Raw genomic sequence first — 15,475 nt, 5'->3', positions numbered from 1 at the left:
AAACAATTTTAAAATCATTGGGAAATCATCATATCTGCATAATTGGGGATTTCATTTATTACATGGATGTACATGATTTTATTATCTCTGACTGTACCTTTGGCCTAAGGGCGTGAATTTTGTTATTACATTTAAAGGATTAATCATTAATTAATTTTATACTATCACGGAATGTCTGTTTGTCTTCTTGTCTGGTGCGTAAGGTTCTAGTTTGGCTGGTTCTGTGTTCAATGCGCTGTAGTCTACAGGGAAAGGTGGTTGTGGCAGCGAACCTTTAGGTGGTACTAGCACCCACTGTCCTGGCCCGTTGGGGTTCTTACCCATCAACCAGTTGGTGAAGCAGTGGACAAAGGTGCCGTAGTCTAAAATTAGATACCCGTTCTGGAAAGAAACGTTATAATTTAAAGACGAATTTCCATTGTCGTTACTGCATTGTGGCAATATTGGCATCCTTTTTTCTTAAAAAAAAAACAAAGATGGCGTTCCATAATACACAATTGTCATGCCTTTTAAAATCAACGGTAGTTATGTTTTTACTATTTTTACGTATTTTTTACTTTTATCTACATTTAGTATACAAAATTTAGTAAAATCTTTTAGTTATTTATACAGCTTTCTCTATAGAATCCAATAACTTACACTAGTCATGCGGTCGTAGGCCGTGTCAATAATTTCTTCGATTCGTGTCGCCGGCAAGCCGATGACAGAGCGGTAGAATGCTGCCAGAGATTGTTTTGTTATTGCACCCGTACCTGGAACAGAATTGAAATAAATATTTTCATTTGTAACTGCCTCCAGTGGCTGTGAAGCCATCGAGTGTCGTGATAAAATGAACACGGAATAATCTATCTATCTATATATATAAAAGAAAGTCGTGTTAGTTACACCATTTATAACTCAAGAACGGCTGAATCGATTTGACTGAAAATTGGTGGGCAGGTAGCTTAGAACCAGGAATAGGACATAGGATAATTTTTACCCCGTTTTCTTTTCTTTTTCTTTTTTTTTTATTCCGCGCGGACGGAGTCGCGGGTAAAAGCTAGTCTATATATATAAAAGAAAGTCGTGTTAGTTACACTATTTATAACTCAAGATCTGTCGAACTGATTTAGCTGAAATTGGATGGGGAGGTAGATTAGAACTAGGAGACGGACATAGGATTTTTTTTTTATCTTGTGTGCATTTTTTTATTCCGCGCGGACGGAGTCGCGGGTAAAAGCTAGTTATAAATAAAAAGAAGAAAAACCATTGACTTGTACCATTTTGATTCCCATCTGTCTCTGTATCTTCCGAATAACATAGAATCTCACTTTAGAAATCAGTCAATGTTACAGAAGACATTTACTTACCCGTTCTGTCGATAACATTGAACATAATCTTGCAAAGGTACTGCAGGTATAGGGGTAGGTCGGTAAATCTTTTCATGTCACTGAGGTACAGCGCCCAGCGTGCCAACCAGCCTTCTAATGTGGTCCTGCCTGGAAACCCACCCGCCTCTGGCCCGCACACCCGCTTGTAGTACGGTAAGTCGCTCCATCTGTTATATTTCATTGTGATTAAATTCATTTCTAATCATATCCATGATATCCATCAATTACTGTATCATGTGGCACGCAAAGGGTTAATTTTATTTTGTTATAAAACAGATTTGTGTGTTAAGTATTTCCTTGATTTCAACTTTAGTTAGAAACTCAGTATTTAAAAAAGGAAATCATATATTTAAAATTCTCGTGTCACGGTGTTCGAACTTGAACTCCTCCGATTCTCATGAAATTTTGTGAGCATATTCAGTAGGTCTGAGAATCGGCCAACATCTATTTTTCATAAACCCCCCCCCCCCCATTTTGTTTTTGTTAACTGCGCGCGGACGCAGTCGCGGGTGACAGCTAGTAGTACATAAAATTTTATCATATTTTTAGCCAATATATGAACACTAAATAAACTAAACACGACAACTTACTTAGCAGGCAAAGGGTTGATAAAATGTTCGATAAATTCTTGCTTCACTTCGAGCAGTATGTGGAATTCGGACGAGTTGTTTGACCAATCGGCGAAATGTGCTAGTTTCTGAAAATTACAGAAATAATTCTTGTTGTCTGCATCAAGGTAATTAAAGGGATGTTCACTACAAAATAATTTATTTTACTAATTATTTCAATCAACATCTGGTTTCGATATTTCGGCAAATTCATGTGGCCGCTTGCTCGTTTGCCATCTTTTGTAATAATACTAAGAAAATATGGTAGATCTTCGATTAGCATTAATCTAATTATATTATAATTATATATAAGTAAATAAAAGCGGCCTAAAATTGTAATAACTTAATTAAATGGGTTATTGAAACAAATTTCAGTGTAATTATTTTGTCGTGATCCCTTTATTGAGATTATGAAAATAATTAATTACCAAGCATTAACAATTTCAGAACTAATTAACTGAATAAAAAATATAAAAGAAATAAGCGTTGCAATTTTAATTATTTGGAAACGCAATACTGCTACATTCAAATGTATTTAATGGTTACTTAATCTACACTTAGCTACCAATTACCGTCGTTGGTTGTGACCGTAAGACATAGGATTTCCATTAGAAAAATAAATACTCACCTCAAAGAAATTATCAAAGTCCTGATCGCAGATGACGTCATCTCGGTCATGGTCCAGCAGTTCGGTAAAGAAAAGCGTCAGCTTGTCCGCCTGGACTGCTCCCAATTGCGCCAGCGGCTGTTCTTCATCCAGGTCCAGGCATTCCAGACTATCGCTGCATCGATTCACCCACGTCGCTGTTATAAACGTTTAATATTTACAAGTAGTCAAGTATACATACACATCATCTCTCTACGGTGCTATTGTCATGTTTATCTTTTACCGTGAAATTCCAGTAACTATGCAATGAAACATAATATTATATTATCTTTGTTTTAAATAAAGACAATAGTTGTTCGATATATACACTGTGGTTTGTCATCTTCAATGACGAAGTATATTTAGTCTAATGTAGGTAGACTCATTTTAATTCTCTGCTCACAAGTGGGTAGATTTAAATCACTCACCGTCACGGTGAGCGCGGGAACTGCGGGGTCATGTGCGAGAAGACAGTGAGTCAGCAGAGTTCAGAGACTCAGCCTCGGGAGTTGAAGGAAGTTGTACGGAAAGAGTTAAGTCGGACGTGTCAGTTTCCTATCGTACAGGGTCGCTAGAATATTCGGTTCCGCGTTCAGTTCGAAAACGACGTGTTATCGAATACTTACGGGAAGAGGTAAATCTGATGCTTCAGGAGGGCAGCACCATTGGCGCCTACAGACTATTTGACTGTGACTTATTTGACTGGACTGACATTGACACAGTGAAAAAACATCTGCAGGCGTTGAACGGGGCATCAATTTGGTAAGTGCCGATTCATTTATTTACTATATTTCACCATTCCCTGCAACGCGTTTTCTAAGGCAGGTTGTACCGCGAGACCCGAACCCGTCATGTACGGCACAATAGTGGTAGACGCCAGAAACATCATCTGTTGTGCGATTAGTCGGTTCGCCCGGTGAAATACCACGACCACTCAGAAGACAGACGTACGTTCCGGAGGCCTAATTTTAGTCCTCTTACCTTCCCACCCTTGTAAGGAAAGGGTGAGAAGGGGAAGAGAAAGTAGCTCTTATTGTGTTCCGCTAGGTGACGAATAACTATTGTGATTTGTATTAATATTGTGCCCAAATTGATGTTTTTATCTAAGATAATTATGTAACTTTAACAATGGGTTTAGTTGTATTAAATACAGAATGGGTAAATTGAGTATTTCCATCATTAGGTTGCGTGAGGTTTTATTGCGTGAGAAATAAAGCTGCTTACTTTATTGTATAGCTTATTATTATACATCGTAAAACTACACAAAGTAGGGAATTGCGTGTTACGAACTTTTAAAAATATACTAAGAATGTGAAATTAACAAAAACACCACATCTTTGATGTAAAGGTAAATGGGAAGCCTTTACAGACTTCAGTTTTAGTAATTGCTGCGATTTTTCAATATTATAAATGTGTTTTTGCCGTCGTAATCATACGAATTCATACTAAATGTAAGTAAACTTGTACTACATCATTTATTTATAAATATCAGAGACTAGCGGTCGCCCACGACTTCGTCAGCGCAGACAAAGAAAGTAGCATATAATTGCCCGCGTGTATCAGCTACCTTCCCGTCAAATCCCGTTAAACTTGGTCTAGACGTTGCAGAGATTACCCGGAACAAACGCGGCCTTGCGGACAGGCAGACAGACATAAAATTAAAAAATTGGTTTTTCATTATCAGCTATACAACATGATGTATCTGTACGATAAATGATTTTTGATAATAAAAGTTTATATGTCCTAAAATATGGTGTATAATTGAAAACCAATCACTTAAAGTGGTCATCGCTCCAGATCATCCATACAAATTAGAAAAATTGCAAACCGAAATAGTGTTGCGGCATTATTCAATTCCTTAGAACAAAGATTGATCAATATTGTTTTCTTGATACGTACATTTTTATCCCATTTAAAAAGTTAATTGGATCAAAAGATATAAAAAAATTATACATTTTCATATTTTTTTAACTTTAGAGTTATCGTTGCGTTAATAAAGTCGAAACAATTCACCAGCAGTCGTTGAAACGGAGCCAATTGCAGCCATGTTTTATTCTTTTCCTGTTTTTTTTAGTTTGAAACGGAATAATGGAACTGAACCTAGAATCGAAAACGTTCATAGGAATGAATATTAAAAAAAAACTCTTCCTTTTTTCTCTCATTGATAGACTTTGATGAAATTTCAATTGAAACTTTTTGTCCTCGTATTAAAATGTTAGTATTTATTTTTACACTTATTTTAAAGGAGAAAAAAGTAGATTGTAAAATCAAAACTTTAGCTGTAGGGTTCAGTGTATTGATTTAGATAACTCTGACTTCAAATTATGTTTTCCGTATATAAGCTAGACCGATGAAATGAAATATCTTATAACCGTGTAAATGACACGTAGTTTTTGAAGAGTTCTGGTGTAGTTTTACTTTTCGAAACTGGTTCCATAACACAATTATGTTCATGATATACCGAATCCAAAATAAACTGTCGTAATATATGTGTTCTTACGTATAGATAGACGATGACAATTTGGTATTAAGATTCTTGCAATTTCTTTTTGTCATAGTATCGTGTTTTTGACAATATGTTAAATTCTCTGGCAGTTATTTAATTATTGCTTAAATATTAAAAAAATGTAGCTTGTTAATTCTGAACGAATATACTAATTCTTTACTATATTTATATTATACGTATCGCTTTTATAATTAACTAGTTTTTACCCGCGACTTCGTCCGCACGGAATTAAAAAAAATGTACACAAGATAAAAAAGTTCCTATGTCCGTCTCCTAGTTCTAAGCTAGCTTTTACCCGCGACTCCGTCCGCGCGGGATAAAAAAAAAAAAGAAGAAAACGGGGTAAAAATTATCCTATGTCCTATTCCTGGTTCTAAGCTACCTGCTCACCAATTTTCAGTCAAATTGATTCAGCCGTTCTTGAGTTATAAATGGTGTAACTAACACAACTTTCTTTTATATATATAGATAGACTAGCTTTTACCCGCGACTCCGTGCGCGCGGAATAAAAAATAGAAAACGGGGTAAAAATTATCCTATGTCCTTTTCCTGGTTCTAAGCTACCTGCCCACCAATTTTCAGTAGAATCGATTCAGCCGTTCTTGAGTTATAAATAGTGTAACTAACACGACTTTCTTTTATATATATATAGATTATATAGGTATTCGCTACTTTATTTTGACTATACGAGATTATGACAACTATGTTTTGATTTTTCTAACATAGTTGAGAATTAAAAGTAAGTACATAAATATAAAAATATTTAATTAATCAATTCTACAACAAATATCACTCTCTTATTAACCGCTAGGTTGTATATTTGTAAATGTTTTACGTTTGAGGCTTAACTGGAATCTGTTTGCTTTTCTTCGTTTTTGAAGATTTCTTGCGTTGCTTTTTCGCTTTCACAACAACTCCCTGTTCTTGGGAATTCAGATTTCGCGTCACCATTTTCTTGTAATTATAAAATCCTTCCTCTTTCACGTTACTGTTCCGTGTTCTTTTAATGTTGTCAGTAGACGTTGATGCGACTACTTCTTCCTTTATTTTAGAATCATCTTCCTCAGTAAGTACCTCGTTTTCTTTTTCTTTCTTTTTTTTAGTTGTTTTGTTCATTATTTTACTTGGACAAACCTATTGCAATCCCTCAGGCGATTTAAAAATAAGCATGATCAGTGCCCACGAGATTTGTGAAAACGTAATTTGACAACGTCATTTCAATGTAACCGACTTTCTTTTTAATTTTGTCGATGTGTCTTAAGATATTTGTAATCTTTTATTTACTGTTGTAGATTATATATTCTAGATTAGATCTTTTAAAATGGCGTGTAAAAATATGCTTTCTCAAAGTAATCTTACTAATATTATAAATGCGAAAGTTTAGATGAATGGGTGGGTGGATGAATGGATGAAAGTTTTTTTTGAAGGTATCTTCGGAATGGCTCAACAGATCTTCATGAAATTTGGCACAGTTGTAGAACGTAGTTTGGAAGAACACATTGGTTATTTATTACGTTTTTTTTAATTCCGCGCGGACGGAGTCACGGTGGATGGAATTTTGTTTGAAGGTATCCCCGGAATGGCTCAGAGGATCTTTATGAAATTTGGCACAGACGTAGAACATAGTCTGGAAGAATACATTGGCAACGGCGAAGGAGGGGACGGAGTCACGGTTAAAGGCTAGTTGTTTCATATTGACAAAAAATACAAGTGTAAAGTGTAGTGGAAGACTTGAGATTTTTCTGCATAAACGTTAAACATCTTTACCTTTTTACCAATAGAATTTTGTGCGTACTGTATTATCTATCTATATATATAAAAGAAAGTCGTGTTAGTTACACCACTTATAACTCAAGAACGGCTGAATCGATTTGACTGAAAATTGGTGGGCAGGTAGCTTAGAACCAGGAATAGGACATAGGATAATTTTTACCCCGTTTTCTATTTTTCTTTTTTTATTCCGCGCGGACGGAGTCGCGGGAAAAAGCTAGTTAGTAAATAAAAAATAAATACAAATTATTTCCGTATTTAATAAGACATATTCTTCGTTTAACATTTTAAACGTGAAGAGGAATTAAGCAAAGTCGAAGCACTCTAGCAGCACTTGGTTGAAAATGTATATTTTGTGACAGGTTTATGAAAGCAATGGAGCCGGCACTCTCGACTTTAGACAGTTGCTTTGAATATTATATGAGGGTAGATGTTAACTTTAATGTGGAGGTGTAATCTTGTAAATAATTTATTAGGGATCACGCGAGCAACTGTCATAGTTTTAATTATACTAAAAAACTGATATAGAACGTTTTATTTGTTTATATTTGTAAAGTCCTATAATATGAAGGTAAGATTGTCTAATAAGATATTTAGGATCCCTCATACCATAAATTCTAGAGGTAATTTTATTTCGAATATAACATGAACATAGACATTTTGCAGGCTCAGTTCTGTGGTAATCCTTTAACGTATTACGATATGAATAATCCGTTTAAGCGTATTATTTAGCTAAAAAGACGTTAATAAAATATATATTTTTTTTACATTATAAGGTGGCAAATGAGCCAGCCCCCATCTGAATTCGCCGAAATAGTGATGCGACCGATGCCCATAGACATCCGCAATTGCAGATACGACCTATCTTTAATCGACGGTGAAGAGGACGCACAGAAAGGAAATATATCCCCTTTCTATGCGTCCCCTCCTCCATCAAATCTAATTTCCCTTCGCATCCCAAATAGGGTGGGAAAGGAAAGAACACTAATATATGTATTAGCACAATAGAAGGTTATATGTTTAAATATTTTATTTCACTCACCGAGTACCATTGTCGCGGTATAATTAATAATTTCAGAAACAACTGAACACGACCGCGGTCAATCGATTAATGATTGTTCACTGCACTGAAGAGATACTAAAATATAAACTCTAAATGTACGTTTCCACTGTTGATACTCTTGTATTTAAATATATTTTCATCCCTCAAATTTTCTTTGAAAAAGTAGAGACAACAATATGTAATATAAGAGTTACGTCAGTCGTATTTCATGGTATTATCTAGCGACATAAACAGATGACGTATCGATTTGAGGATTATATTACCAAATATTTATCATAACAACCACGCCTCAGCATGAAATATACGTAATGCTTGTTCATTGCTTGAACAAATACTTATTTTTCACAATTTGCAATTCAATTTAGATGATAAAACTCGTTATTTATGCTAGAGATAAATTCCGAGTACATTTGTTGCGATATTTTAAAGACGTCGTACAAGTGATGTGTTTGTTGCAAGCGTTTGCTGTGCATATTAAATTGATTAAGGTCCATTTTTAAAGAAACAAAGGTTCTGTGTAATTTTATCATATGTATTGGAACATAAAAAAGCCTTATGTGGGAAGCATCCTATCCTATTTTATTTCTTTTACGTAGTCCCAGAAGGTTTGTTCTGCCACTGATCCCACTGTATTGTAATATTCAATTCATACGTCTCGAAAACTTTAGAATCTTACTAATATTATAAATGCGAATGTTTGGATGGACGGCTCAACAGATCTCGATGAAATTTGGCATAGATGTAGATAATAGTCTAGAAGAACACATAGGCTACTTATTATGTTTTTTTTTAATTCCACACGGATGGAATCGCGGGCGACAGCTAGTATGTTTAAATTTTTCATATAATAATAACAATGAAATGATATCTAGATATTGACCCGAACGTTTTCTAGACTATGATCGTACCTGATGACATTGTGATATGACTTTTAAGTATTATTATTTACTAGCTGTCGCCCGCGACGCGACTTTGTCCGCGTGGAATCAATACATAGTATAAAACAAAGTCGCTTTCGCTGTATGTCCGTATGTATGCTTAGATCTTTAAAACTACGCAACGGATTTTGACGCGGTTTTTTTTAATAGATAGAGTGATTCTTAAGGAAGGTTTGTATGTATAATAAATGCATAATATAGTAGAGAAACACTGATAAATTTAAAGGTTTCTAATGTGAACGCTGTGAACGTTGTGTATAAGGACATTCTGTAGTAGGTATATTTTGCATTGCACCCGTGCGAAGCCGGGGCGGGTCGCTAGTTAAATTATATTCTACAATTGTGCCAAATTTCATCAAGATCTGTGCAACCGTTCCTTCAAACAAACTTTCATCCATCCAACTAAACTTTCTCATTTATAATATTAGTATGATATTGTGCGAGACGCGACGCGACCGCGAAGTCCTCAAAATAAACACTCTCTCGCTCTCACTCATTCTGAAGATGGACCCCCGAAGGGTCCGAAACTAGTCGGTGCCGTCACCGGAAAATCACATGGTAATTAAGCCGTTTTTAATTAACTTATTATTAGGTCTCACGAAAGTTTAAACAATTATTATTATTTAGCTTAAAATATCTATGTATTTAGACTTAGACATAGTTCGACATGATTATTTTCGAACATTGTATAATTTTCTCGCTTTGTTTCTTCAAGATTATATCTTCTTTCTCATTTACGTAACGAAATATGCTTAAATATGACACGTCCTTGAAATATGCTAAGAATGAAAATTACGAATTTCACCTCTTTAAATGCTTCAATATTTGCTATAAACTTTAAGAATAATAAACAAGAGTTTGTTATCTATCTTAAATATATAAAAGAAAGTGGTGTTAGTTACACTATTTATAATTCAATAACGGCTGAATCGATTTGACTGAAAAATGGTGGGCAGGTAGCTTAGAACCAGGAAACGGACATAGGATAATTTTTACCCCATTTTCTATTTTTTATTCCGCGCGGACAGAGTCGCGGGTAAAAGCTAGTCTTATATATATAAAAGAAAGTCGTGTTAGTTACACTATTTATAACTCAAGAACGGCTGAATCAATTTGACTGAAAATTGGTAGACAGGTAGCTAAGAACCAGGAAACGGACATAGGATAATTTTTACCCCGTTTTCTATTTTTTAATCCGCGCGGACGGAGTCGCGGGTAAAAGCTAGTTTCTGATAAAAAACAAAGACCTTATCTAATATTACATTTGATAAAATTATCATGATTTATTACGTGATTTGGAGGCGTGTTATATTTTTATTCTAGATAATGGAATCGGCAAAGATTACAATCGTCATGCAAAATAAACTTGTACACCTGATTCTATAATTCGCGCTTACTTATTTGCATTTATCATTATGATAAATTTAAATGTGCATTTCCACTGCTGAAACTTTTGTACTAAAAGACAAATGCTTTGGCCGCGAATCTCACACCGTACAACAACTGTGACTTTGGTTCATCGACGGAAATTGTTTTTAATCGATATCTATAAATTTAAGTACTCACTCCAAACATGTACACTCCAGCCATGATGTTTATCCTCCTCACTTATACTGGCTTCCTGCATGTGCTCGGATGCCTCAGCTTCGGGTAACGTCCGCCATCGCTTTAGTAGTTCTTTGGTTTTGTCTTTGGTCTTGTCGCACGCCTGCTTCCAGTTCGTGAAGTACTTTCTTGATACTTTCGGTGATAGGGACTTTGATTCTTGTCTGTAAAATGTTAGAGAAATTGTAGATAATGTCAGAAACAAGTTCATTAAGTTTCATCAGTTTAACGACTTCGTTTTTTGCGAATGGGCAAAAGATTAGTATGGCTTACCACGTACATTTTTTGGTAATTTTTTAATTTTCTTAATTAATTTTTTACCACGTACATTTGCATTATCGAATTATAATCCGGGTGTTTTTAAGAGATGAGTGCCATCTTTTTTGATAACATGAGGAGGCAATAATTTCTACAGTAGATAAAGTTCATTAGAATTTAATTTAACTCTAAGCATTAACATTGTGTGAATTGAATTAAAGTAAAATTAATGCCGCAGTTGTATTTTAAATAGTTATAACAAGAGCACTAAGTAAAGTTTATCAAGTTAAACATGAACCAGTGGACTAATTATAACGCTCGAGTTCTCACAAGAAAATCTGCGAGCTTGTTACACTACGTGCTTATTTGTTACGTACTTTAAAGTAAGCAACAGTATACAGTACTATTAAAAGTTGTTAAAACTCACTTTGTTTTATTTCTATGAAAATTTTGTATTTCATATTAAAATATAATACTTCATTGCTCTTTAAGACTAAGAGATATTGGCTCTCTGTCAGGTCCTTCGTCTACTTATTTATGATCTATAGCTGTCGCCCGCGACTCCGTCCGTGCGGAATTAAAAAAATAACTATCCCATCCAGTAAGTTAGACAGACAGACAGGTACATGTGAAATTTGATTGAAATCGGTTCAGTAGTTTTGGAGTTTATTGGCAACATACATCGTGACACAAGATTTTTATATATATAAAGATCTTAGTTCTGTGTGTATTAACACAATAGACCAGTGACAAATTAGTAGACCAGTGTGGAGGAATTTACTTGACCAGGCCCAGGCCCACCCGCGGCTGTAGCGCCTCAGATGATGATGAAGATGATGTGTATCAACACACAATAGTCGGTTTTGATAAAGAGAATTAAACGTATGTCAATATGATTTGAAAATATGGTTACGACAGTGGAGTTCTACGGTTAAAGTGTCGATGTGAACGAAGTACAAAATAGTTTGGTTCTACGCGATTTCATTTTCGTTGGAAGGTACCCACGTCGCAATCGGACAGAAGCTGACTCAGACAGCTTGTTTCAATACTTTGTTGTACAAATTTGGAAATTGAAATTGTGTTCGAACGTGGGATACATTCACAATTACATTGTCTATATCAGTCACTGATCTCTAAAAATGGATAGGCGATTCCTTAGAAATGACATCTTTTGCTTCGTTCCGAATTAATCGCGCCTGTTGATTTTACGTGACAGTTAATTCTTCTACATATACCTATATTTAGTTCGAATCCACACCACCGCTACAAACCGCTACCATCAGCGCTAAAAATTAAATGGGCACAAAATACTAAGTTTCGCCGCCACTTCATTTATAAAGATACACATAGAAATAGAAAAACTATTAATCAATATGGATTTTAAGCTAATCTGTGGATTATAAGATTAAATATGATATATGATATATGATTTATGAGATATCGAATGATATAATCGAATGATGGGAAATTCTAAATTAAAAACGAGTAGATAATCAACCAAAGCGTAATACAGAATATCATTTTTTGATAACTTAAGAAAAACCTGATTTATTACAACCCTTTGAAAAAATTTTACGTGTGTATTAGATTGAAATTTTAACATAGTTTTCATTCAACAAATTCAAGCATCTTTTATTGTATAGTTGCTATTCATTTTCAAAGGAAGTATCTCTTAACACTACATTGAATATTATTTTCAGCAAAACTCAGTACAGTTTTCCTTTTACTTTGTAGTGTAATTAAAATATCTCATTTGCTTCAGAGAATATTTATTACTAAGTAAGATTCACCAGCTTTTATTACGCTTCTGTTGTACTTATTAAATGAATTTGTAGGTTAGGAATATGTCTATAACGAGGAAAGATTTTTATTTTTGTATGTAACTCATAAATTCAAAAACTGCTGGATAAGTTTTAAAAATTCTTTGGCATATACAAAGATACATTATCAATGAGTAATGAAGGCTATATTGATTGCTAGATTTTTTATTTCCACGCGGAGGAAGTCCCGTTTAAAAACTAGTCTTAAATTAAGAGGGCTATGGGGTTTTCAGTGTCGAAATAATTTAAAAATAAATGCCATTCTTTGGAATTTTTTTATAAGAGAAGAAAGAGAAGAATGTCGGCTTTTGAGACAGAGGAAGTCGAATTTCAATTGCATGAATACTTTCATTCAGTACTGAACAAAATTCATGGAAGTCAGTATTTAAATAACTAAAACAAAATAGGAAACGACTAAAACACTTATGTACATTTGTCCGGTGTCGTCACCGACTAGTTTCGAGTCCAACGGGGGCCCTTCATCACGGTGAGTAGGACTGGTATTATTTCGCGGACGCGGCCCGTCGCTAACTGAAATTAGTCGGTGCCGACACCGGACTGTACGTGAGTGTTTTAGCATTTTCCTATTTTAGTTAATGATAATATTTCACGAAAGTTTGAATAATTAATTAATTAAGAAACGGCTTAACTCACGTTTTGATCGTCCGGTGGCGGCACCGACTAGACCAGTGCGAGACGCGACGCGACCGCGAAGTCCTCGAATTAAACACTCGCCCTGAAGATGGACCCCCGATGGGTCCGAAACTAGTCGGTGCCGCCACCGGACGATCAAAACGTGAGTTAAGCCGTTTCTTAATTAATTAATTATGATGTCTCACGAAAGTTTAAACAAAGTTTGAATAATTTAACTAAAACAAAGTTTTGATAAGTCAACCCCAACAAGGGTATACCAAAACTCTCGAGTACCTATCGAGGTGTTCAAATAAAATTTACCTGATAAATTGGGAACAGAGTTTTTGTGAGTTTAAAAACTTAGGTTATCGCGGAGTGAGAATTTTGTCTTTGATCAAGAAACCTTGTAAAAATGATCGAAAAAGTTTTACAACTTTACCGTTTCTTTTAACTTGTCCCCGATATCCGAAAGTTTGTACAATACCCCTGGAATTTACTTTTCTGTATGGAATTCTTACGAAATTTAATTTGTTCATCATTTACTAATAAAGATTGTTTCAGTATTAATAAAGATTTCACTAGTAATATAGATTGTTTCAGAATACAGTTTGGTAATTATTAAACACAAAAAAAAAAAAACGTAAGTATCACAAAAGTTTGGAGTATTTTAACTCCAAAAGTATAATTTTAGCATATTCTTTTGAGTTAAATTAATTTTAATTGATTATCCTTTCTTTCATTTAACTAACTAAGTACCACAATAACAGTCGGTTAACGGTTATTTTACCAGTTTCTTAGGTTAGTTTTTTCTATTAAATCTATACCAATGGTCTCTTTTAGTGACCATTTAAAGTCTCAGTAGCTTTTAAGTACTTCGATTTTATTATTACCTTTCTAATGTATCTTTAGAACTTTCGCTGGCTCTAGAAGGTCGTCTCTCTCTCCTGCCTGCATCTTCACTGGGCGATTTCTCCTGCAGGCGCAGGTCTCTCTCCGATTTACTGTTCGACCTGGAAGTCTTGCCGTCGTCGTCTTTTCTCAGTCCTTTCACCGGCGACAAGCTTCCAGGTTTCTCTTGCTTCTTCACCTCCATTTCAACGCGTGTGACGTCATAGTTTTTGTATTACTAGAACAACAAAAAAAAATTGCTTTAAAATATTTTACCCTCGGTAATAACAGTAAAGTAAGTCCAAATAACCTTTGTCCTGGCGATGTAGGTCGGTTGCTACGAAACGAGAAATTCTAGTTAAACATTAAACCGCATTGTGCGGCGGCGCTTTGTACCACTCAAAGCTTATGCGTGCAGTTAATTAAATATTATTTTACTTTTCACTTCTCTATCATATTTTTACTCTATGGTAAATCGTTAAAAAAACAACGATAAAAAACAGTACAGTATCAAAAATTTGTATTGAGTACAAATAGCACATGAGTACTTCGTTTGATGATCAGTATTAGGTTTTTTATTTGACATTGTTTAAGACAGACGCTCTAACGCGCTATAAGGGGACGTTGCTTTCACGCGAGTGTTTTGTTTTGCAAAAATAAATTATTAATTTGACCTACCGTAGGTTTCTGAGACGAAAATCTCTGCAAAAAACACATCGTCATCCTTGTCATTATCTTTGACAAGACAGAGATAGCAATCTATCTATATATATAAAAGAAAGTCGTGTTAGTTACACTATTTATAATTCAAGATCGGTCGAACTGATTTAGCTGAAAATTGATGGGGAGGTAGCTTAGAACTAGGAGACGGACATAGGAACTTTTTTATCTTGTGTGCATTTTTTTTTATTCCGCGCGGACGAAGTCGCGGGTAAAAGCTAGTATGTTTTAAACGGAGATTTCGGTCTCAGAAACCTAAACTTTAGGTGTCTCTAATTGGGCTAATCGAATTCATAGAATCAGTAGAACCAATGGGAAACACTCAACGCCTTATAATACGCAAAACCAGCATATTCTATACAATTTGAGTAATTTCTGACTACTGAATGAACTGATACTTTGATATAATTTATGCTGTCAGTTTTTTTATTAGTTACTTAAGATCATTAATTAATGAAGCGCTAATAATCTAATGGGTATTGATCTTGCTCTCTTGGGTTCGAATCTTGCTATTAAAACATATCCTAAGACAATTTTTGAGCTAATTTAGAATGTTACAAAATATTATATTAGTAAATTTTATCCAGTAATTTATCTTTTTATCTTTTATGTTATTACAACGCAAAACTATAAAAACACAGCGGTATACG

General features: G+C 34.7%; 1 protein-coding gene across 1 annotated transcript; it reads right to left on the bottom strand.

The window, feature by feature from the left end:
- On the bottom strand, window positions 1-14,343 carry LOC106715501. Its single transcript, XM_045682147.1, has 7 exons — window positions 14,108-14,343; window positions 10,468-10,670; window positions 2,607-2,782; window positions 1,961-2,067; window positions 1,350-1,537; window positions 640-752; window positions 1-381 (listed from the first exon to the last, which is right to left on the bottom strand). The coding sequence occupies exons 1-7, from the start codon at window positions 14,308-14,310 to the stop codon at window positions 157-159; spliced, it is 1,215 nt and encodes a 404-aa protein (XP_045538103.1). The 5' UTR covers window positions 14,311-14,343; the 3' UTR covers window positions 1-156.
- Window positions 14,344-15,475: the final 1,132 nt, after the last annotated feature.

Source organism: Papilio machaon, chromosome 18 (genome assembly GCF_912999745.1).
Source record: "Papilio machaon chromosome 18, ilPapMach1.1, whole genome shotgun sequence".
Taxonomy (NCBI): Eukaryota; Metazoa; Arthropoda; class Insecta; order Lepidoptera; family Papilionidae; genus Papilio; species Papilio machaon.
Note: the sequence above shows the minus strand (reverse complement) of the source record. Positions and strands in the feature narration are given on the sequence as shown.